This window comes from Ambystoma mexicanum, chromosome 14 (assembly GCF_040938575.1).
Source record: "Ambystoma mexicanum isolate Mex_15411 chromosome 14, UKY_AmexF1_1, whole genome shotgun sequence".
Lineage (NCBI taxonomy): Eukaryota > Metazoa > Chordata > Amphibia > Caudata > Ambystomatidae > Ambystoma > Ambystoma mexicanum.
This window is the reverse complement of record NC_090940.1, coordinates 411195775-411217997: the sequence shown is the minus strand read 5'-3', so window position 1 is coordinate 411217997 and position 22223 is coordinate 411195775. Positions and strand designations below refer to the sequence as shown.

At 48.4% G+C, this 22223-nt stretch overlaps 1 protein-coding gene across 2 annotated transcripts in view; it reads left to right on the top strand.

The window, feature by feature from the left end:
- Positions 1-22223, top strand: part of KNL1 (kinetochore scaffold 1) — a 1870945-nt gene that overhangs the window by 375625 nt on the left and 1473097 nt on the right. For both annotated transcript variants that reach the window (XM_069637560.1, XM_069637559.1), the window contains exon 5: positions 10107-10168. In XM_069637560.1, coding sequence (XP_069493661.1) covers positions 10107-10168 — 62 coding nt within the window. The remainder of the gene's footprint in view (positions 1-10106; positions 10169-22223) is intronic.

Genomic DNA, 22223 nt, shown 5'->3' with positions numbered 1-22223 from the left:
CCGGCTTCATGTCCCAACACCCCACTCCTGTGAGTCTGGTGGTTCAGGCACCAACGGCTACCTCGAACAAGATAGCGTACCCTACCATCCCTCCTGATAGGGACGATAAGCGCATGGATGGATGGGCGCGTAAGGTATTTTCTGAAGGGAGTTTGGCACTGAAGTTGGCCAACTCTACCTGTGACTTGGCAACATTTTTGTACACTCTGTGGGAATGCATATCAATAGCGGTGGAGCATATCCCGGAAGGGGATGAAAGGACCGGCTTCCTGGCTATTGTTGAGGACGGCAAGGAAGCCATGTGTGAGTCCCTTCAATCTGGGTTGGATACTGCAGATAGCATCTGCAGGTCCATGTCTATGAGCACCGTGATGTGCAGGTTTGCATGGTTGTGTAAGTCTGGTTTTGCACCTGATGTGCAGGCTCGTCTTCTCAACATGCCATTTGACTGGTCTCATCTTTTTGGCAGCAAGGCTGACGAGAGCCTTGAGAAGTTGCAGACGTCTATGGCGGCAGCCAGGTCTAGGTGCCGCTGTTAGGCATCCTCAGCCTTTTCGTCCTAGCGGACAACCTTGGAGGGGTCGATCTTTTCGTTACTAATCATTTGGAAGGGCTAGAGGAATGGGCAGTCAAAGAGGCCAACGAAAATGTCCTCTATGGTGGACGAGGTAGAGGTGCCAAGCCAGCTCAAGCTACAGCCTCCCTGCCATTGGCGTCTGCAGCAGTAGCTTCAAAACCGCTCTGAAGGCTTGCATCACGATTCACCCGTGGGGGGCAGACTGTCTCAGCATCTTGACGAATGGTGAGCCAGTACTTCAGATGCTTGGGTTCTGGAAACAAAAGCCCACAGGTTACTGCCTTCCTTTTGTAAAGAAGCCTCAGACCAATCCACTGGGGAAACACTCTGAGGATTCCGGATCCGCTCCTTGTGCAGGAAATCTTAACCCTGCTGGAGAAAGGTGTTATAGAACCAGTGCCTGTAGCAGAGGGGAACAAGGGTTGGTATTCCCTCATCTTTGTTTTTATCCCCAAGAAAGGCGGAAGACTGAGACCCATCTTGGACTTGAGATACTTGAACAAGTTCCTCAGGAAGGACAAATTCAAGATGGTCACTCTTTCTCAGATCCTTCAGGCCCTCCAATTGCAGGATTGGTTGGTGTCATTGGACCTTTTAGGATGCTTATTTTCATGTGCTGATCCATCTTCAGCACATGAAATACCTGAGGTTCGCCATTGGTGGTTCGCACTATCAGTTTCGAGTCCTGCCATTCGGGTTGACCTCCACCCCAAGGGTGTTCACCAAACTGATGGTGGTCGTAGCAGCGCATCTCAGGAGAGGGGGGGGGTTTCATGTCTGCCCTTACCTGGACCGTTGGCTGATCAGGGCACGTTCTCCCAAACAAGCCTTGGATCATCTCAATGTTACCTGCCACTCCCTTCACAAACTGGGCTTCACCCTCAATTTCAAGAGGTCCCAGATGACACCTTCCCAACAGCTCCAGTACATTGGGGCTGTTTTAGACATGTACTTGGAGAAAGTGCTCGGCACCCAAGGTGAGGGCTCAAGACATTTTCCGGATGGTAACAAAATTCCAGAATGCCCACAGTCTCCTGGCTTTCAAAATGAGGTTGCTCTGCCTCATGGTATCCTGCATTTTTCTGGTGCTATAGGCCAGCCTGCGGATGAGGTCCCTTCAGTGGGGTCTCAGAACCCAATGGTCCCAGTTCTCGGGATGGATGTCAGACCAACTTCAGATCCCGACCAGAGTTTCACAGGATCTTCTGTGGTGGGCCTACGAAGAAAATATTCTGAAGGGAGAACGTTTTTGGCAACCATGGCTAGAGATAACAGTAGTGATGGATGCCTCACTTACAGCGTGAGGAGCTTTCGCCAACGATTTGACTGTCAGCGGTCGTTAGTCTCCATCAGAGTCCAAACTACATATCAATCTTTTGGTGCTGAAAGCAATCGGACTAGCACTGAAGGCTATTCTGCCGTCTCAGTGCGGAAGGCATGTCCTGATAATGACTGACAATACGGTGGCCATGCACTACCTCAACATGAGGAGGCGTAGGGTCACTACCACTGTGCAGAGAGACAATGCAGCTCTGGTATTGGGCTATTCAAGAAGGAATCTCCCTGTCGGCAGTTCACCTAGCCGGGGAGGAGAACATGGCGGCGGACGCTCTGAGCAGGCAGAGCAAGGTCTCCCACGAGTGGGCATTAGCTCAGGAACTCCTTCAAGAGATCTTCACCCTTTGGGGAACTCCTCAAGTGGATCTGTTCGCGACCGGGGTCAACCAGAAGTGCAAGCGGTACTGCATCAAGGGAATTACCTCCGGGAGGAGCTCTAGGAGATGCGTTTGTGGCACATTGGGAATTCCCACTGCTGTATGAGTTTCCTCCAGTCCCCGTTATTCCGCAAGTAATCAGGAAGCTGAGATGGTTCGGGAGCCATATGATCCTCATTGCTCTGGATTGGGCCAGGAGAACATGGTTCCCGGACCTTCTGGACATGTCCACCTGTCCTCCAATACGTCTTCCACAAAGAGAGGATCTTCTCTCGCAACAGGAGGGTCGGGTTCTCCATCCACAGGTCAACACCCTCAACCTTCACTCTTGGTTTCTGAAAGGTTGAGATACAAGGATTGGAACCTCTGGGATGATGTGATGGAGGTGTTGCTTTCGGCCAGAAGGCCAGCAACCAAGTCTCTGTACCGTTGCCGTTGGAATAGGTTTTGCGACTGCTGCAAGGAAAAGAATGTTGATCCTTTTCAATTAACGACCCTGGATGTTCCATCCTTTCTGCTTTCATTGGCACACAAAGGTCTTCAGGTTGGAACCATTAAAGGTTACTTGGCAGTGCTTTCCATCTTCAAGCGCTCATCTGAAGAATGCTCCTATTTCAAAATCCCACTAGTGACTCCGTTTCTAAAAGGGCTCACGATTGTGTGTGTTCCCACCTTCCAGGTGTCACACCTACCGGGCCGAGGCCCGAGGAGCAGGGTAGGCCTCGTGCTCCACACTCAAGAGTCTTGGGCGAGGCCGTACCCAGCGAGCTGAGCAACACGTGGTAGGCAGCTCGACAAAATGGCGGCTGCACCAGAAAGGGGCACCCGTCCGCCATTCCACAAATTCGGCGAAGAAAGAGTGTCACGGTGTGACTGGCCTCAACCAGATACGTGGCCTACAGTCTACCCTTCATTTGCGCAGGGCAACTTTCCTTTGCGTCCATATGGACAGGGTACACGGCGGCGCCAGCAGCCCCCTGCTACCATGTTGGTACCCCCTGCCACCTCCTGGGCCAGTGAGGAGGTGCTCTTCGAGATGTTTCTCGGCCTCATGAGGTCTCCTCAGATGGGGGTTATCATCAAAGACGCAGTCGGGGAAGTCCTCTGGGGCCTCCCTCTGGAACAGCCTCCTTGCCAGTCTAAAACTTGAGGAGAACCATCTCCAGTTCCGGAAGCACCTCAAAACCTTCCTCTTTGCTTCTGCCTTCGCTCCCCTTCTCCCCTGCTGATCTGCTCTCCTGGCACTGTGCACCTGGCCACCCTCTGTCCCCTGGGCCCAGGTACCTGCTCACCCTGCCACCTTCCTGCACTGCCTCCTGGCCACCCCTTGCACTGGGGACTGTATCTGTACCCATACAGCCCCCCCCCCCATGTTTCTTCTTTTTCTGCACTTATTCAGACTTACCCAGTCTGCTGCCTTAAACACAGCACTTGCCACTTGCTGGCTGCACTACCACAGTTTGCCTCAATTTTCTATTTATTTTATTTATCTGCGCTCCTCGGCTTCTGCACTTTCCACTCTCCCCCTTCCATGCACTTTTTCCCTTTTCCCTTTCCCATGCACTTGTGCGTTCTCAATGTCACTGGGCCTAGTAAGATTGTTTTTATGTTGTGCTGTGTTCTCCCTTGTTCCCCTCCCTTGCCTAGTCGCGCTCTGAAACACTTGTGTACGAGCGCGATACAAATAAAATATCATATCATACCACAGATGCCTCCATCGGGCCCCCAGGCCCCGGTGCAGCCGCCTCCTCTGGCTCCACAGCCAACTCTGCAACCTCTGCCGCCTCCTCAGCGTATGGCTGCAGTCCCTGTACCCCAGCCTCCAGCGCCATCTACTCCTCCTATTCAAGATGCTCCAGATCTGCAGGATACGGACGAGGAGGAGGATCCGGACATCCATCCTCGGCCAGGGCCTTCCATAAACGTCTTGCTGGCCTGGAGGAGTACCTGGCCTCCCCCAACCCGAGGTCGTACAGCCGGCAGAGGGGGTTCTGGCTGAAGTCCTCCCGAGACGCCTCTCTGCCAACACAGGGATTCCACTGCAAACCGATGTAGTCTCCCTGGCCAAGAAGGGTTGGCCGCAGTCTCACTAGGTCCAGCCGGTCAACCGACGCATGGACGCCAAGTACAGGCAGAAAGAGGGGGATACACTCCAGTTCTCAACCCATCCTCAGCCACACTCCTCAGTGATCGCTGCGGCATCACTATACTCCAAGCCTCAGTCGTCCTCTGCCGCCTCCTCTGCGGCGCTGCTAGGCTAGGAGGAGAAGATCTTGGGGGAGTACGGCGAGAAGATCTACTCCAACGCCTCCTTGCACCTGCGTCAGGCCAACGCAGATGCCATGCTGACTGCCGCCAACCAACGGTTATGGTGGAAAATTGCAGACTACCTCCTGGAACTCCCCACCCAGTGCCAATCATGCTTTAAGGCGGGGCTAGCGGAAGCCAAGCTCATGGCGCATGACCTCATGGAATCCACAGTGGCTCATAGTGATACCTCAGGCCGTGCCATTTGCATTGCCACAGACATGAGGAGAACAGTTTGGCTCCGGGCAACGAAATTCAACACGGATGTCCAGGAGCGCATTCTATATCTACCGTTCGAGAGGGTGGGGGGGACCCTCTTCCACTCCTCTACAGACGAAGAGCTGGACAAGAAGAACAGTTCACAAACGGCGAAGTCTTTATCCGCCAAAATCGTACACCTAATCTCAGCAGCGCTCGGAAAAGGGTCGTATATATGGAGGGTTCTGCGGCTTCCAGGAACGCAGACCCAGGCAGCCGGACTGCTCGCCACCTCGGAACCGGCGCAAACGACAAAAAGGGGGCGGGGGGAGAGTAAGGGCTTTTTCCAGTCCCCCTCCTCAGCGTCAGCCTCCGAGGGAAAGAACGCATGACACTCCCCTTCGGGTCCACGTGTCTCTGGTGAGGGGCAGGCTTGCGCTCCATGCACAATTCTGGTGCCAGAATTTCGCGGTCCCCTGGATCCTCTGTGTAGTATCCATGGTGCACCACCTTCCTATCCCAGCCTCTCCTCCCTCCTCCCCTCCACTCTCACAGGTTTGGACAGCAACTCTTTTGGCAGAGATCCGTTCGCTCGTTGAGAGCCAGGCAGTGGAGGAAGTCCCAGCCTCCCTGGCTTCTACTCCAGGATTTTCGCCATTCAGAAGAAGAACCAGGCGGGCCTGAGAGTTGTGCTAGACCTTTCCACCCTCAACCTCTCCTTAGCCCTGCAAAAATTCAAGATGGTTACGCCAGCTTTCATAGCAGATACATTGGATGTGCTCCCTGGACCTGAAGGACGCGTACCTACATGTCCTGATTTGGCAGCCCCATCGTTCTTTCCTATGGTTCAGGATCATGGGCTACCATCTCCAATACAAAGTCCTTCCATTTGGCCTCAACTCGGCCCCCAGGGTCTATGTTAAATCTATTGTTGATGCGTCAATGGGGACTGAGGTGTGGTGCCAGAGGGCAGAGTCAGGGCAGCGCATGCTCCCTGGGCCGCGCCCACGCGCACTTCGAAATTTAAAGGGGAAGAAGGTTTTTTCTGGTGAAAAAGGTTACGTCTCCTGTCCCTTGGGACGCCCATATAGTATGGAGGAAAGGGGACTATGGACTAAGAGTACGTTAGTCACTATGGTGAGTAACTTATAATTTTTGCTAACACGAGGAGGGGAAAAACAGAACTGAGTCCAACGGGCGCCGTGCGTGCTACTTATATCATCCGATGACGTGACCTTCAACGGAGGCCTTCGAGGGACATCGTCTCGACGCCATCGACACAGGGCGCCCTCTGCCGAAAAAAAGTTTTCCGAAGCAGCAGGAGCTGGACATTAAATCTCAAAGATCAGGAATACGTTGGAGGAACATCCAGTTGAAAAAACGTTACCAGTTGGTAAGTAACTTGTTCTTCTCTTACTACTTCTGTTTTGCAATAAGCCTTTAGGAGGTTGAGGTTTTGGTGAGAGTTGTAAAAGAGGGTTTCCCATTCCTCCTGACCCCTCCCCCCCGCCCTCATGTGTAAATCCCGCAAAACGCCACCCCCAGGGTCAGGATCAGAAAGAGTCTGCCTTTCCCTAGCCACATAGTGGGTGCCAGGCCAGGTTTTTGGGGGGTATCATTACTGATTCATCACAGTATGTTGATCATCTAAAAATTGTACCCAGTCAATATGCATTTCGTAAGCTAGGATTTTCATTAAAGAATGATAAAATATTGGATTGATTGATTTAATAGCACCATTGGTTTATATAGTGCCTCAAGTGTGAATACAAAGGATCTCCCTTTTTGGAGAGAGGGAATCTAAAGCCAGTCTGAGAAGCCACAGAAGTGACCTCCCTCCTCAGAGAGACTGTGATAATCGAAACTTAAATATCAAATACACTGGAAGTGATTCCCTTCATCTCTGTGCTTGTGATACAAGAGAGCAAGACATAATAAGCAATCAGATTGGCCTCCCTGGTTTAGGAATCATCACTAAGACTCAGAACGATGATCACATCAGGATTGGTCTTTCCAGTCCTAGTGGCCCTGTGAATCTCCATGCTTGCATGAGACATTCAATTTAAGTAACCAAGTCTCCTCAGTGGGGGAGAAACTAGGAAAAGGAGGAGTTTAAGTTAAACTTAAGGATTTTGGAAGGAGCTACATTGGCTCCTGAAAACTATTTTGATCTGGAACAGCTACGTTGTGCAAGGAGTCGTCGTCATTCTCCTGACTGTTAAATCGGACACTAAAGCAACAGCATACAGAGTCAAACTTGAAAGGAGGTTCAAAACATGAAGCGTTGTTTTTGTTGAATTTTTACCAATGTATTAGATACTTTATAACGGTTGGAACTGGATAACCCAGGGGAAGGGAGTCATTCTCCTGGCCGTGCATTTGAACTTGAACTATTCTCTAGTTATTTGTCAAATGATTATGGTGCACTATTTCAGTAGGAGGAAGTCATCCTCCTGATCTTCCTTTCTTAGTTATTTATTTTGTTTAGTGGTAGGGACAGAAGAGGACTTTTGGGACAGAGGATAGTTATTTTGGTTGGAAATCCATTCTGAGGACGAGCACCCAGTTATCTTTACATTAGGAAGGGATTTCCCTTTAGCGTCAGGGAAAGGTAGGTGGTGTTGTTGTGATTTTAAAGCAGTTCTATAGCCAAAATGCCACCTTTGTATCTGACTCCTGCCTCTGACATACCACACCACATGGGTACTTTGTTGTATGAACTCTGTGGTACTCGCCTTTGACTCTTTGGGGAGGTATCGCCATCCTGAAGCATTGACTGTAACAGTGTTCAGGGGACAAGAGTCCACTTCCCACCTCGGTTACACACTGGCTCCTTGGTGTCGTGGTTCACAGCTCCAAGGCACAGGAGTGGCACGAACCAACCACCCCCGCTATGGTCTGGGGACCTGGAAGGCAAAGCTTTCACAGGTTTCCTTGATCACTGCAGGGAAGGAGGGTTAGGGTATTGTTGATTGGATAGGTATGGGGGCTGTAGGGAAACCGGAAAGAGGATTAGGAAGAAGTTATCGGTAGGACTGGGGATTGTAGGAAAGGCTCAGATCCTTGCGCACGTTCATTCAGCTTCTGCAGAGCGGTGCTGTGATGCATCAACAATGGTTCATGCTGAAAGAGAGCAACCGCATTAGTGCGCGCTGAACACTATAGCACACGTGGGCAATTCACTTCTAAACATGCATTTAAACTAAACACTCATTTCGCACATCTACATTCTGCAACACGCGCTGCCGCATGTGGCTTTCATTCTAAGACAACGTAAGGTATGAGGAGGCCGCCGCACGTGGCCTTTAGCAGTCATACAGACCCATGCGAGCGACTCCTGCTTTCAAAGCGTGCGTTGCCACAAGTGGCTTTCGTTTGTTTAACGCCTCATGCGGCTGCTTGGTCATTCACATGAGACGGGAAACACCTGACCGCATTTGGTCTAGTGCGAACTGTTCGCTAACTATGATTAGCACACATCTTGGTAAGTAATGGTAACAGGTAAGTAAGGGTTAGAGGTAATAGTGCTGCAACTTGGCTTCGGTATGAGCGCAGGGGCTGAGGGGTGGGCTTGGAGCCCTCTGCGCGTTCCCTCTGTCCCCTTTGCATGCAGAGACACTGCAGCACTTATCCGAATGTGGCGAGGGGCCGGGCCGCTGCTCCAGTGGGGGCTGGGCCCCTCAAGTAGGCACGTCTTCTTCAAGCACAAGCCCTCTTTGGTTCCTGGCTGCCCAAGGCCTGCTGGAAAACATTGTTTTTATATGCTCTTTCCTTGCACAAATGGCAAAGCAGTCTTCTATAAGGCTATATGCCATTTAGGGCATGTGGCTGCACCCACAATAAAAGCAGCCAATCCTTCATCTTCCCTGTAAGTCTGCTGTGCCTTTATTGCCTAAACAAATAAATATATTGCCTAGAAAATCAGAGAGCTGGCTCAATGCCCAAGCACTCCTTCCCCTCATGGCAAATATGCGTAGCCACACTGATGGACCTGGCCTCTAGCTGTATCTTACAGTCCTGTTAGAACCACGTGTCACTTTCTTTTAGCCAAGCTGCCTCTCTTCTGTGCCTCCTGCTGTGGTTTGCACCTGCCGATGGCATGTACCGTTCAGGCTCACCTTGGAGCATGCAGCCAACACCTTCTTTGACAAGGGAAGAGGTACTTGGGTAGCTGCTGACTAGCCCTCCCAGATCCTGTCCATCTACCACCAATCTGAAAACCGCATCCAAGCGGTTGCCGTAATTCATCTGTGTTGTTGGACCCAACAAATGCAAGCCCTGGAGCGAACACCGCAAAGAGGTCGGAAACCTCAAACTGAAGACTGGTGTGACCTCTAAACTTTCTTTCACACGTGTTTTTTCTTTCAAAGTTCAAAAGCACTCCATTTGAGTTAATCTTTAGATGCAAATTATATCCTGGAATATTTTGCTTTTCTTTCCTTCATTACCACAGTTTTCACAAAGTGTTATGCAGGCCTTGTTGGCCAAATGAGCAGATTACTGATATTTCATACTAATTTATTACTTTCTATTCATCGCCTATGTTTTGCCAGATATAGATTTTTTTTCTCCTTGAGTAATTCTCTTCTCTTGTTATCATTTCCATATTAGATGGATGTAATTTGGATGTGTACGTCTATGTATATTTTCAAAATCAGTCGCATGTGTGCATAAAATGCAAATTGTTCATTTCAACCTATTGAGCTGAACATGTAGTATGGCTTCTTACTGTGATTTCTACTCGGACACACTTTCCATAAATGGGTATTTAGGACCAGTCTTAGTGTTGTTTGCTGATTCAAATTACAATGCTTGGTTACCAAACACACAAAGTATAAAACTGAAAACATTACTAACTCTCCACATTCAGACATGAAGTTGTTTGAGCGAAGACCATGTATGTACAGTGAGAAACATTTATATAATCAGGAATGTCAGTTTTCATTGTTCAAGATCTCCCTTCTACAAAGTTCCTCTTCCCAAGATTCATTTTTAATGCTTAGTATTCTGTTAAAGGGGTTATGAATATCTATTGATAATTGTGTAATAATGTGGTTTCATTGATGGCTTCATACTCTTAACGAATATGGTCCTACAAGTTTTAGGATGGGTTTGGCTTTCTTTAGAATGCTATAAATTTCAATATAAGTAGACCACTGCAAGCACAGCTTTCCAGTGGACCACATGTTGGGGACATGAGGGTTCATGACCTCTCACATACCAAGTTTCTCTGCATGTTTTTGTTTATTTTCGAAAGGTTTCTTTTGATGCTATAAATCTCATGCAGATATATTTTTTTCTGTCCTCAGGATTTCTTTCCAGACGTCCCCCGGAAAAGGTCTCGTCGTGTGAGCTTTGCTCTGCCCATCAAGTAAGGGTGCAACTCTTAATATTCTCAAACTCATCAGTGTGCCCTGTTGTGTCCATGTGATTGGATAAGCTGCCACGGTTTCTTGCTGATCGTGCAGTCTTTATAACCCAAAAGCAGAAGGTCCAGCTTTACTTGTTATGGCGAAGCTCATCCTCACTGGATGCCATAGGCTGTTATTGGAAGAGATTTCGGGAGGCGTTCACGACCCCCACCCCGCCACTGATAATGATAAAAAGAATATTCACTTCATCTGTTTAAGAAATGGTCCTAATATATTATGTTATAAAGTTTCTATTGTTAACATTTTTGACCCTACCATCTGGTATGTTGTGATGATTGGGGCGTAAATGAATTAAACATGTGTTATTGAAATAATGTTGAATCTAGCTGTTTCAGTGAAGAATACATTGGTTCTACGGTGGTAGTGTTAAAATTGATCAAGCGTTTCTAGAACCTTTAATTTTGGCCTCCTTCAGAAGGCATTGTTTCACTTCCATTAATTGCAAACGGCCATCCTCTCCTTGTCCGAAAAGAAACATCTGGTGTTAGCATAGTTAGGAAAATGTATTGTACAACTTTTACGCAAAACTGCAGAGTACGCATGCACAGCTATAGTAGTCCTTTGAATATTACATAGCGCAATATAACTAAGCAATACATTTTCCTAACTATGCTAACACCAGATGTTTGTTTTCGGACAAGGAGAGGATGGCCGTTTGCATCGACATGATCAACCGCAACACCCTGCGCAATCGTCTCCATGACAACCTGGGTATCACCGATCAGGCTTTGGCTGGGCTGACCTCTTTCCTTTCTTTTCGAGCCTCTCAGGTACAACTTGGGTCTTTTCTATCCTCTATCTCCCTCTCTACCTGTGGTGTTCCACAGGGGTCTAATGTTACGCTCACCTGGTATCCACAGGGACGCCACCCAGCCGGGTTACTCGCTGGTATGCTTCTCAGCTTTGCCCAGATGTGGTCTGTGGGGAAGGTTCTGCCTTGTGGTAGAGTTAGGCGTGCTCTCCGTCCTGCCTTCTTTGCAGGGGCACGTTGTCTTTCATGGGAGTGTGCGTTCCAGTTACTTCACTGACTCCGACCTGTTTGATATTGTTCAGGTAGGTCTTATTGCTGCTCTTTAGTTTTGTTGCTATCCTGCATGCCTTTCTTTGTTTAAAAATGTCTCTTTTTTTCTCCCTTAGGTAAACGGAGCTTCAGCGCGGCGAACTGGCTTGGTTGATCCCCGCTGGTAAATTATGGCGTATTAAGAGCGCTATGATGCGGTAAGTAAGCGCTATGCGCAGCGCTGCAAAGTCTTGCCTTTGCTAGCCTGTGTTTTCCTTCCTTGTAGGTCACGGTGTTCTTCAGCACGAGTGGAATGTCCGGAGAGGTGTCAGCTGAGAGCCGACCAGCCAGGTAAGCCTTTTGAGCAGTTCGTAACTTGCAAATGTCTCTACTGCTTTCTTTAATGTTGCCTCTATCTTCCTCTTTCAGGTCGTTCTGTCCGGGTGTTAGGCAGAAACCTGTGCAGTTCCCTTAGGGACCACTGCAAAAAGTTTAAGACCACAGGAGTAAGCAGTCAACCCAATTGGTAGCAGTCTGCACCACCCATATTTGCCTGGTAGCTGTGGCTGAGCAGTCAGACTTCTCTCAAGAAGAGTTAGGCAGTATTTAGAGTATACACAATAGGGCTAAAGATACAGTAGCACAAGCAAACACTGACCAGAGCTTTGGTATAAAAGTATAGAATTATTTATTTAAAAACATACTTGTAAAAATACGCTGGCACTAATATGTCAAGCAAGTTCAAACACAGTAATTATAAGTATATACACCTCCCTAGTTAAATATTCGACAAGTCTAGGTTAATACACCACTTATTTAGCAAAACAGAGGTGAGCGTGTAACCGTAGATGGCACTCCAATAATTTGTTTAAAAAGGGAGAGAAAAGGCAGAATAGGAAAATAACACAGTACCAACACATTTAAGAAACCACAGCAGGTCAAGAAAGGCAGGGTCTGCTGTATAGCAAAATGTTCATAGGCCAGGCCCACTCTTGGAGAGAGCAAGGCGGAATGTGCCCAAGATCACACAGTGGAAATGCACTCAGTCTTTGCAGAAAAGTCAAGAGGTTGGATCAGTTCAGAAAGGTAAAGTTAGCAGGTCCGAGGTCAACCCAGGATAGAGAGTCGAAGATTTACGGGACACCTTGGACAATCTGTTTCAAGGGAGACCAGGCGGGACACAGTACCTGAAATGGTGAGAAAGCTCCAGCGGGGACAGTTGTTCCTGGCAGCGGGTGCAAGTCGGGGCTTCGTCCAGGGGAAGAGATGATCTCGACGTGGAGGAAAGCTGGAGGTCGTTGCACTGCCAGGGAAGAAACCAGCCGCTGAGTTTCCCGGTTAAAAGGTACAACCCTTTTATTCGCGGTAGTGGTGAAGCGTGGCTATCCCGCTGCCGGGGTGCTTGGCACGGGCGATTCAACCACGAGACGATCCAGGAAGGCGAAAAAGGTGAACTGGTTGGCCCCACCAGCTCAAAGGGAAGAAGACTCTCCTGGAAGAAGATCTCCTCTGTCGTCGGGGAAGTGGTGAGTTTCGTACAGCAGGGCTCCACCGGTGGTGTAGTCGTTGTAGATGGCTCAGCTTCTCCCCTCTTTGGATTCTTTAGGTCCTGTGGCGACTTCTGAAGTTCCAGTCTCCAAAGCCCTGCTTTTATGCAGAAAACCCCCATTCATCAGCCTAGCTGTCCCTCAAACATGCTAAGTTGTGAGCCGGGCGACTCACCACTGGGCCAATCACACAAGAGTGCGACTTGAGTTGCCAGGGCAACTCAGTCTAGGGTGCCTAATCCCCCTCCCACACATCCTGTTGACCCCAGACAGAGTGGCACCATTTGGAGGGCTTCTGTGGAGAAGCCTGCCAAAAAGTGGAACAAAGGGCTCGACTTGGGTTAGAGTTTCAGAGGCGAACACAAATGCCATTTTAAAACCGAGTCCTGGCAAAAAGACCCAACCGGGAATAAATATTAAATAAATAACCCGGCGGTATCTTTAACATTGCACCAAAAAGTGGTGCGTTTAAAATGAATGGGAAAATCCCATAGGAAATATTCTGGTGGAATATTTCACGTGGTATCCACTGCCACCAGCCAGAAACTCGACAAGGGGGGGGACTGGACAGTGCCCCCTTGGAAAACAGACCCAGGGGCAATCTAATTACCCCTACCAGTACTTCCACAATATGATGGTTTGTACTGGTTCTGTTCACAATTTGAGACTAGTAAAGCCAATGGTGACTTTACATGCCCTGGGAGACAGAGGTCAGTCCCAGGGTATGGAGTCTATGTTTGGGGGTCACTATGACACCCCTGTGTTACTGCACTGAGGGTGCTGTGTAACACACTTACCAAAAACACATGAAGCCCTATGGAGTAAAAGACCCCATAGCCCATAAAACACATTACATAGTCAAAGGACATTCTCAAATCATGCCTAAGAGTGGGAGAAAAAGAGTCTCACTCTTAGCAGGAGAAAAAAATAAACCCCAAAAATCCAGCAAAGCTGCTGGGGGACTCACTAGGTTTGGTAAATTAGCCTTAACAGAGAATTCTCCCCAACACCGGGAGGCGTGCAGATTCGAGGAAGCTGTTCTCAGTAGCTGCGAGTGGCTAAAGATGAAGACTGCAGGTAAGCTGCTGCTGCTGCTAATGTTCCTTTTGTCTCCTTGCAGGTTCTGCTTCTCCGAGGTTCGAGGGAATAGCTGGACACGGTGAGCGTCACGTTGCAAGCTGCAAAGTAACGCAAAGCGTGTTGTCTTGGTCGGGTGTGGTTTAAATAGCTCCAACAAAATAGTCCAGGTAAAGTAGTCCCTAGGCTGCCACACCCAAAACACTTGACCGTATAGCTTGGTTCTTTGGAACCAAGCTATGTGGAAGCCTCCATGTTGGCTGATAACACATTAAGTAGTTCTCAAGCACATGTTTTTCATGGTGTATGAGACTAGCGCCATAGGCGCCAGGAGTGGCCCCAAGAGGGTTTTGGAAAAGGATGCCAGGTTCTAGAGGCCCGAGTCCTGACTCCACCTGGCCAATGGGTTTGCCAAAGGGGGTTTTGGGCGAGGGTCGTGACATCTAACCTCTCACCCTGGATTTTCAACCAATACCTGGCAACTCTCGCCCACTGCATTGCCATCTTCTGCTCAAACTTCCAGTGCTATGCTGATGACACCCAACTCATTTTCAGGCTTCCTTCAGCCACCTCATCTCAGACTGCCTAACCGCCATTCAAAACTGGTGTGCTGCCAACAACCTTTGTCTAAATGCCAATAAGACTGAGATCCTCCTCATTGGTGCACCTTATCCAACCTTCACCTCACTCTCTGACCGGCCTTCCTTGGCCCTCCTCCTACCCCTACCTGTGAGGCTAAGAATCTCAGCATCATCTTTGACTCCACACTTTCCTTCTCTGCACACATCTGACGTCTCTAAAAAGTCAAACTTCTTACTGCACCTCCTCAGAGGTACTCTGCCTTTCCTCTCCTTCCCTCAGAAGTTGACTGTCTCTCAAGCTCTTGTTCTCTCTAGGTTGGACTACTGTAACAGCGTCTTTCTAAATCTACCTGCCTCCACTCTCCGCCCTTTACAACTAATCCAGAACAGGACTGCAAGACTTGTCCTTCTCCTCAAGCCCTGGGATCGTATCTCTCCAGCTCTGAAATCCCTACATTGGCTCTCGGTAGATGCAAGGATTAAATTTAAAACATGCTGCATTGTCAACAAAGCTTTCTGGGGCCTGGGTCCAAAATACCTTCAACAAGCCCTCTGTAAATACCTCCCCTCTCGAGCCCTTTGCTCCTCTACTTCGAACTCCCTCGGGGTCAGTTGTTTTTCAAAGAAACGAGCTGGGGGTAGATCGGTCTTCGGCTGGGGTCTCCCTTTGGAACAGCCTCACGGCCACCTTGAAACTTCATGGAGAACCATCTCCGGTTCCGGAAGCACGTCAAGACCTTTCTCTTCGCTTCTGCCTTTGCCAATCTTCTCCGATGCGACCTGTTTTCTCCCTCGGCACTGTGCACCTGGCCACCCCCTGCCCTTCGGGCCCAGGTACCTGCTCACCTTGCCACCTTCCTGCACTACCTCCGGGCCACCCCTGCATTGGTGCCTGTATCTGTACACATACAGTCCCCCTCCCACTTTTTTCTGCACTTATCAGATATACCCTATTTGACTAATCTAACACTTGCCACTCGCTGGCTGCACTTTCCATTGTTTTTTGCCTTTATTTATTTACTTATTATTTATTCTGTTTCTCTCCTCTGTTCCGCACTTAACACTTCTCCCCCTTCCGTGCACTACCTCCCTTTTCTCTTTTCCATGCCCTTGCACGTTCTCAATGTCACTGGGCATAGTAAGATCGTTGTTTTTGTTTCTCCCTTGTTCCCCTCCCTTTGCCTGGTTGTGCTCTCAAACACTTGTGTACAGCCGCGATACAAATAAAATATCATATATCATATCATAAAGGGTAGAGCACTAAAGCACACTCTGAGAGAGGCAAAGCACAAGAGGAAACAGCAGTTCCAAGATGGCAGTTTAACAAGAGGAGAAAGACAGTAAAACCGCAGGGGTTTGCAAGGAGGGAAGTTCCCTTGACCTTTTCGACAAGGGACAGTTGCTTTCATGAGCCCTCGAGATTGGAAAGTGTAAGACCAGGAAAACAGGCTGAAGAATCCTGCATTGTGTGTCGGAGATAACCCGGGCCCTCAGGCGTAAATAATCAAAGCGGAGAGAATCACCAGCCGCCGTTGTACTGTCCTTTGCTCCAAGAGCAAAGCCGCATCAGTGAAATCAAAACCGCCATTGAGTTTGGTAGATTGATACAAGATTGGTCTGTGTTGAAGCCATAATTGCAAGCAGCAACATTGTATGGTGAGTGCAAGACGCAAGCAGAAGTTGAACTGCTGATGAGTGATTGAAGTTTGAAACCAAGATACTATACCTTTTGACAGAGTGGTCGGGAGCGGGAGGGGAGGGAGGGGGTGTGTGTGTGTGTGTGTGTGTGTGTGTGTGTGTGTTCGTGTTCGCTCAATCGAAGATCTCTGTAAGGTATGCAGCTGAAGTGAATGAGTTGTAGACCATTGTGAATCGAAGTGGTCCTGCGACTGGTCAAGTAAATTCCTGCGCACAATCGAAACTCTTTGATGTTGATACAGTAAATAACGTTTTGGCAAAGTAGATAAAGTTGGTCCGAGCCCGGCGAAGTGGGACACGGGGTGAACAGAAAATCGCCCAATTAGTTGTACGTGTGAAATCCTAAGAAGAAAGGAACTTCTGAATGTTTGTTTGTCGCATCAGGCCCTCCGAAGTAAGAGACTTTGAATGGCAAAGAGACTTTGGCACAGAAGGCCCTGATACCGAGATCTGAACTGCATCCTCGTGCTAGAGAACCCAGAGACTGTACTAAGATTGAGTGTGCCGCCTTGTCCCGTGCTGAAAATGTGGGGAAGGGAAACGGCTTGAATATCCCAACATCTCATTTCTTGAACATATTTCTTTTGCATAACATTGTTTCCCACACTATTTGTATTTACAAGTAAGGATTGGCAATGTATTTATTAGTTATGTTATGTTATGTTATGTTACCTAAATTTGTAGAGCGCACGGTCGCCCAGGGGCATCATGGCGCTGATGAGGAAACTGTCACACAGGAAGAGCAGTAATAGTCGGGGGGCTAGAATAAGGTAGTTTTCAGGGCTTTCCTGAAAGCCAGATGGTTGGAGATAGACTTGAGTGGCAGTGGGAGGGCGTTCCACAGCCTTGCCGCAGCAATGGAAAAGGCTCTGCCGCCGAGTCTTTCCCGATTGTACTTAGGAACCACCAAAAGGTTGGTGTTCAGGGAGCGAAGGTTGCGTTCTGGTATATAACGGACAAATTTAGTTTGGAGAAACTCAGCACCTAGGCCCTGGATTGCCCGGTGGACAATGCATAGTGACTTGAACTTAACTCGCTGGGCCACCGGGAGCCAGTGAAGTTGGCGAAGCACTGGCGAGATGTGAGCTCCATAGGGGGAACCTGTGGCCAGTCTGGCTGCCAGGTTCTGTATGCGCTGGAGACGTTGGAGAAGGCCCATTGGCTGGGCAAGGTATAAGGAGTTGCAATAGTCCAACCGTGAGAGGACTAATGCGGCTACCACAGGAGGACGCATTGCCTCTGGGATCATAGGGAGGACCCTCTTGAGTATCCTGATCTGGTGATGGGCAGATTGGCAGACCGTAGAGACCTGGTTTGACATGGACAAGGAAGTGGAGAGAATAACTCCTAGGTTCTTTACTTTGTCCACTGGACAAGGCAGGGAGCCCAGTGAGGTGGGCCAGAAAGCAGGGGTCCAAAGTGATGGGCGGGGGGGACAACCCACCAACATCACCTCAGTTTTGTCGCCGTTAAGCTTGAGCCAGTTTTGGTCCATCCAAATGCCGACTGATGTCAAACAGTCATGAAGAGAAGCTGAAGCCTTGATATGATCCTGATCCAAACGGATCAGGATTTGAGTGTCATCCGCGTAGGAATAGCAATTAAGTCCATACGAACGGATAAGGCAGACCAGAGCCCATATGTAGATATTGAATAGAATAGGGGAAAGAGAGGATCCCTGGGGAACACCACAGGTGAGGGCACAGGGGACAGAAAGGAAAGGGGGCATGGCAAGGGTCTGAGTGCGGTCTGCAAGAAAGGAGGTAAACCAAGCCAGAACTGATCCAGAGATCCCGATTTGTGCTAGGCGAGAGAGGAGAATAGGATGGTCCACTGTATCAAATGCGGCAGACAAATCCAGCAGAATCAGAGCTCCAACTCCACCTGCGTCTGCGAGTCTAGACATGTCATCTTGCACTGAGACAAGCACACTCTCCGTTCCCCTACCAGGTCTGAAACCTGCCTGGGCAGGATTAAAGATCCTAGAGGATTCCAGAAAGGAGGAGAGAAGGGGTGTGACCAGAGATTCCAAGAGTTTAGACAAGAACGGGAGCAGGGATATGGGGCGAAAATTTGAGGGGATAGTAGGGTCGAGGGACGGCTTCTTGAGCAGGGGGATAACCCTAGCCGATTTAAGTTCCGGCGGGACCAGACCAGACTGGCATGAGTTATTTATAGCCATTGTGACGTCAGACAGAATGTCTGGAGCAATAGTCTTCATCATACTGGCCGGAATGGCGTCCTCTGGAGAGGAGGACTTGATCTTAAGAATCGCTGCTAAAACCTCTGCCTCAGTAAATAGAGGGAAGGTAGACCAGCTGGCCGGGGGATCAGTAGAGGTAAGTGGTACAAAGCAAGTAGTGCCGGCAGGTTGCATAGCAAGAGATGAGGCGATGTTAGATCGTATCGCAACGATTTTCGTAATAAAAAACGATGCCAAGTCATTGCATAGCTTTTGCGATGGTTTGACCATCGAGGTGAGGGGTTCAGAGGAGGAAAGTGATTGAACAATAGAAAATAGTGTTTTGGGTTTACACAGGGCACTTTCAATTTGTTGGGCGAAAAAAGTAGCTTTAGCCCGCTTAACATTGGCTAGGTAGGTGGAAAGACTGAGCTTATACAGGTCTTTAAGTAGAGGGTCGTAGCTAGCCCGCCATTTGCGTTCGGCTTGTCTGAGTAGCAGACGGGCGTTTTTTAATTGATCAGTAAACCAAGGCTGAGAGAGTAATCTCCGACTCTGGGTAAGTTTTGGAGGAGCGAGAACATTAGCGGCGGAGAGCAGCGATGTAGAGAGCGTGGATAGAGATTAGTATAGGCCCTTTTTATTTTGACAGTCACCACTAGGACTGCGTTAATATTATTTGATGGTCGTAGCTTGCTCCCATCTTCAGTTTAGGTTTAGATAGGCGTTTCTGCAAACCCAATTGAAGTTCAATAAACACCCTTGAACTGTGATCACTTGTCTGTTTTACTGTTTGATACCATGCCTTCCTTACAGCTGGCAGTAGGTAGGGTCCACTGCTCACTCCAATGAGGAGCTAAACCATTGTCAAGATTGGGGGGCAAGCAATGAGTCTTGTAATCTGTCAGTGCAACTGAAATGCAAAGACCATTTGTGAGCCCATTCCCTGAGGAGCGGAGCCAAGTAAAAGGAATCGGAGGGAAGCATACAACCAGAGTTCATTGGTACTACAGCACAGTTTACTCCAATTCTGCTGCTCTACTGAGTAAATAACATAAGCAAGTTGTGCTTTAATGGTGTTCCTGTTCCCTATGCAATGTAATTTTGCATTTCCAGCTTTTTTAGGTTCTGCGGTCTAAGGATGCCTTTTAATGGTGGGCCATGCAATTTGTGACCCTTAGGAAATGAGCAATTACTGCCCCATGTTTAAATTGTCTATGGTGGGTAATATTTTGTTTTGCAAGGCATATGCTCATTCTTTCCAACTCTCAGTTTATAAGAGGTTTTTCCCAGAAAGGTTCCTCTCCAGATTCAGCAAACTATTGAATTTTCCATTTTGTGGAATTCTTTTGTTCTTTTTAATGGCAGGCAGTGGTGTCCAGTTAAAGTTTCGAATCCTTTTGGTCGAATGCCAAAAGGATCGAATCAATAGGCCCGAAAACAAAAGGGTCGAATTTAATTTTTGACATGTAGGATCTTTTTTTTTATGGCTTTTGTATACATAAGAAGAAAAACGGGTTTGGGGGGGGGGGAGTCCCCCCCAAAAAAAAGTCGACCCTTTTTTTTTGGTCCTATTGACTTGATCCTTTTGGCATTCGACCAAAAGGATTCGAAACTATGACATATAACCGCAGGCAGTCATGTAGACTAGTCCCCAAATATCCAAATATGAAGAGGCAGTTTTACATTTCCTGTCAGTTGATCTGTGAACTGTCATGATAGGTGATCAGCAGACCAGTCAAGCAGAGTATGCTTTTGCTTTCTCCTTTTATTCAAGAAACCATCACAAACCGGGTTTGGGTCTTTGCTGGGACCTCGGAATGAGTTTTCGTTTTCTCGTATATTAACTTCCATTTTGACATGGGCCATCTTTAGCTCTGTCTTGCTGTTCCATTGCCCTGCCCAAAAAATAAAAGCTGTCCAACCATTGTGACAGCAAGCAGTCGCTACGCATGCTGTTCCTCACCCGCCCTCCCCAAAAGTGGATCGGCTAACGGTCACTTGTCTTTAGGATTATATTATCGCAACCTTGTATCTTCACTTCTGCTGGATATTTTTCAGTTATTGCTTGTTTTTTTTCTGACGTTATTCAGATGTTGCCCTGTTAGTACTTTTACTTTATCTGGCACCACCACCACTGGAGTCCTGGATTTTTTTGACAGGGCTCTTAGGGTTGGGGCAATTGGGAACTGTGATAATGGGTAACTGTCAGGAGTCTGGCCAGAAAGCTCAGGGCAATAGATGTTGGAGTATGCACTGTAGATTAGATGAGATTTGGGCGCTAATGCTTTACATATAGCAGAAACTTGGTACATACTAGGCTGATCTGACGAGTTGAGATAATCACAGGAGCTGGCTGCAAGCAAAGACACCCAGAGAGAAAGGGAAGTTAAGCAAATATACTGGCTAACAGTGTTTGATAATAGTAAAGGGTGTTTTGGAATGTGAAAGAGTCTCCAGGAATTCTGGAAAGGCCATGGGATCAGTACGAGCAGATTACTCTTAACTTTCTGTGATGAATCCTTGGAGGTCGTTGCTTCTCCCAGAGAGGTAACTCCTTCCCATTACGCCAGACCTCTACCCGATAGTCCTCCTGGGGGTGGTACTCGGTGGGAAGAAACTTCCCTTATACGGACAGGGACGACCATCCAAGGAAAACGCGGTATTCAAATCCTGTTCCCACCATACATCCTCATATGCCTTACCTTCCACGTCGCCTAACCACCCCATGTATGTGTTTAGGGCTAATATGGTGGACATTTTCTGGAATGTAGAAGAGGACAGAAGACCCAAGTTGGATCTATGGGACTACAACTTGGACAAAGAGTCACAGAGCTGTGATGAATATCTGGTGGAATCTTAATCATTGCTCTAGCTTTCCACAGAGGTGTGACTGCGGAGTTAGAATAAAAGCTAACAAAGGACTCAGCGGTCTGAGAGGCAGGGGAAGTTTGAGAATTCTGGAAGGCCGGAGAAGGCTGACAACCCTGTGGAGCTGCATCGCAGACCGACACAGCAGCACCAGCAGCAGATACAGAAGGACCGTCCAGCCCAGGAGATGCGAACGAGACACTGAGAAGAATAAATTCCTCTGGTTTTATGGAAACGGAGGGCCTGTTGGCGCGGAGCGAACCTTGAGCAGCACTGGGAGCAGGAGACCTGTGCTGGGAACGAAAAGCACGTGACCAGAGAAGGCAGACAGAGAAACTTCTGCACGACCTGTCGAACGACTGTAAGCACCCGAGAGACCGGCAGAGAGTCCAGAGGCCCGTGAAGGTAAAGGGCTAGACTCTGGTGCCGATGAGGGCTTGGAAAACAGGGTCTGGCTCTCACATGCAGAAACGAGGCATCTTCCTTATGAGAGTACTTGGCCAGAGAGGGAGCCAAGCTGGTTTGAACGAAATGGAATAGAAAGCAGGGTCTGGGACCCACATACAGAAATGAGGCATCTTCCTTGTGACACGGTGCTTGGTGAGAGAAGGAGCCAAGTTGGTAAAACTAAGGAGCAAGAGAGACCAGGGTCGGGGATCCCAGAGAAATTAGATGTCTTCCTCACAGCAACTCTTGGCAGGAGAGTGAACAAAGGTGGCCAAGCCTGAGAAAAGACCAGGGGAAGGGAGTCCTTCCCCTGACACTGTGAGGACATCAAGAGTAAGGTACCTGGAGAAGTGAGGCTTTCTCGAGACACCCAACAGTGAAGAAACTATGGGCAATAAGGAATGTTTATTTTTGAGTCTGTACTTTAATCTGGAACATTGTTTTGTGTCTTTTGAAAGGGACTGAGACCTGGGAAAGCGAGTCATTACTCCAGTAAGGATCCCAACTAAAATTCACAACTTTATCCTTTTGAGTTGAATTGAGAACTTTTGCTGCTTGTTGACATTTCAACTTGGAACTATGTTTTGTACG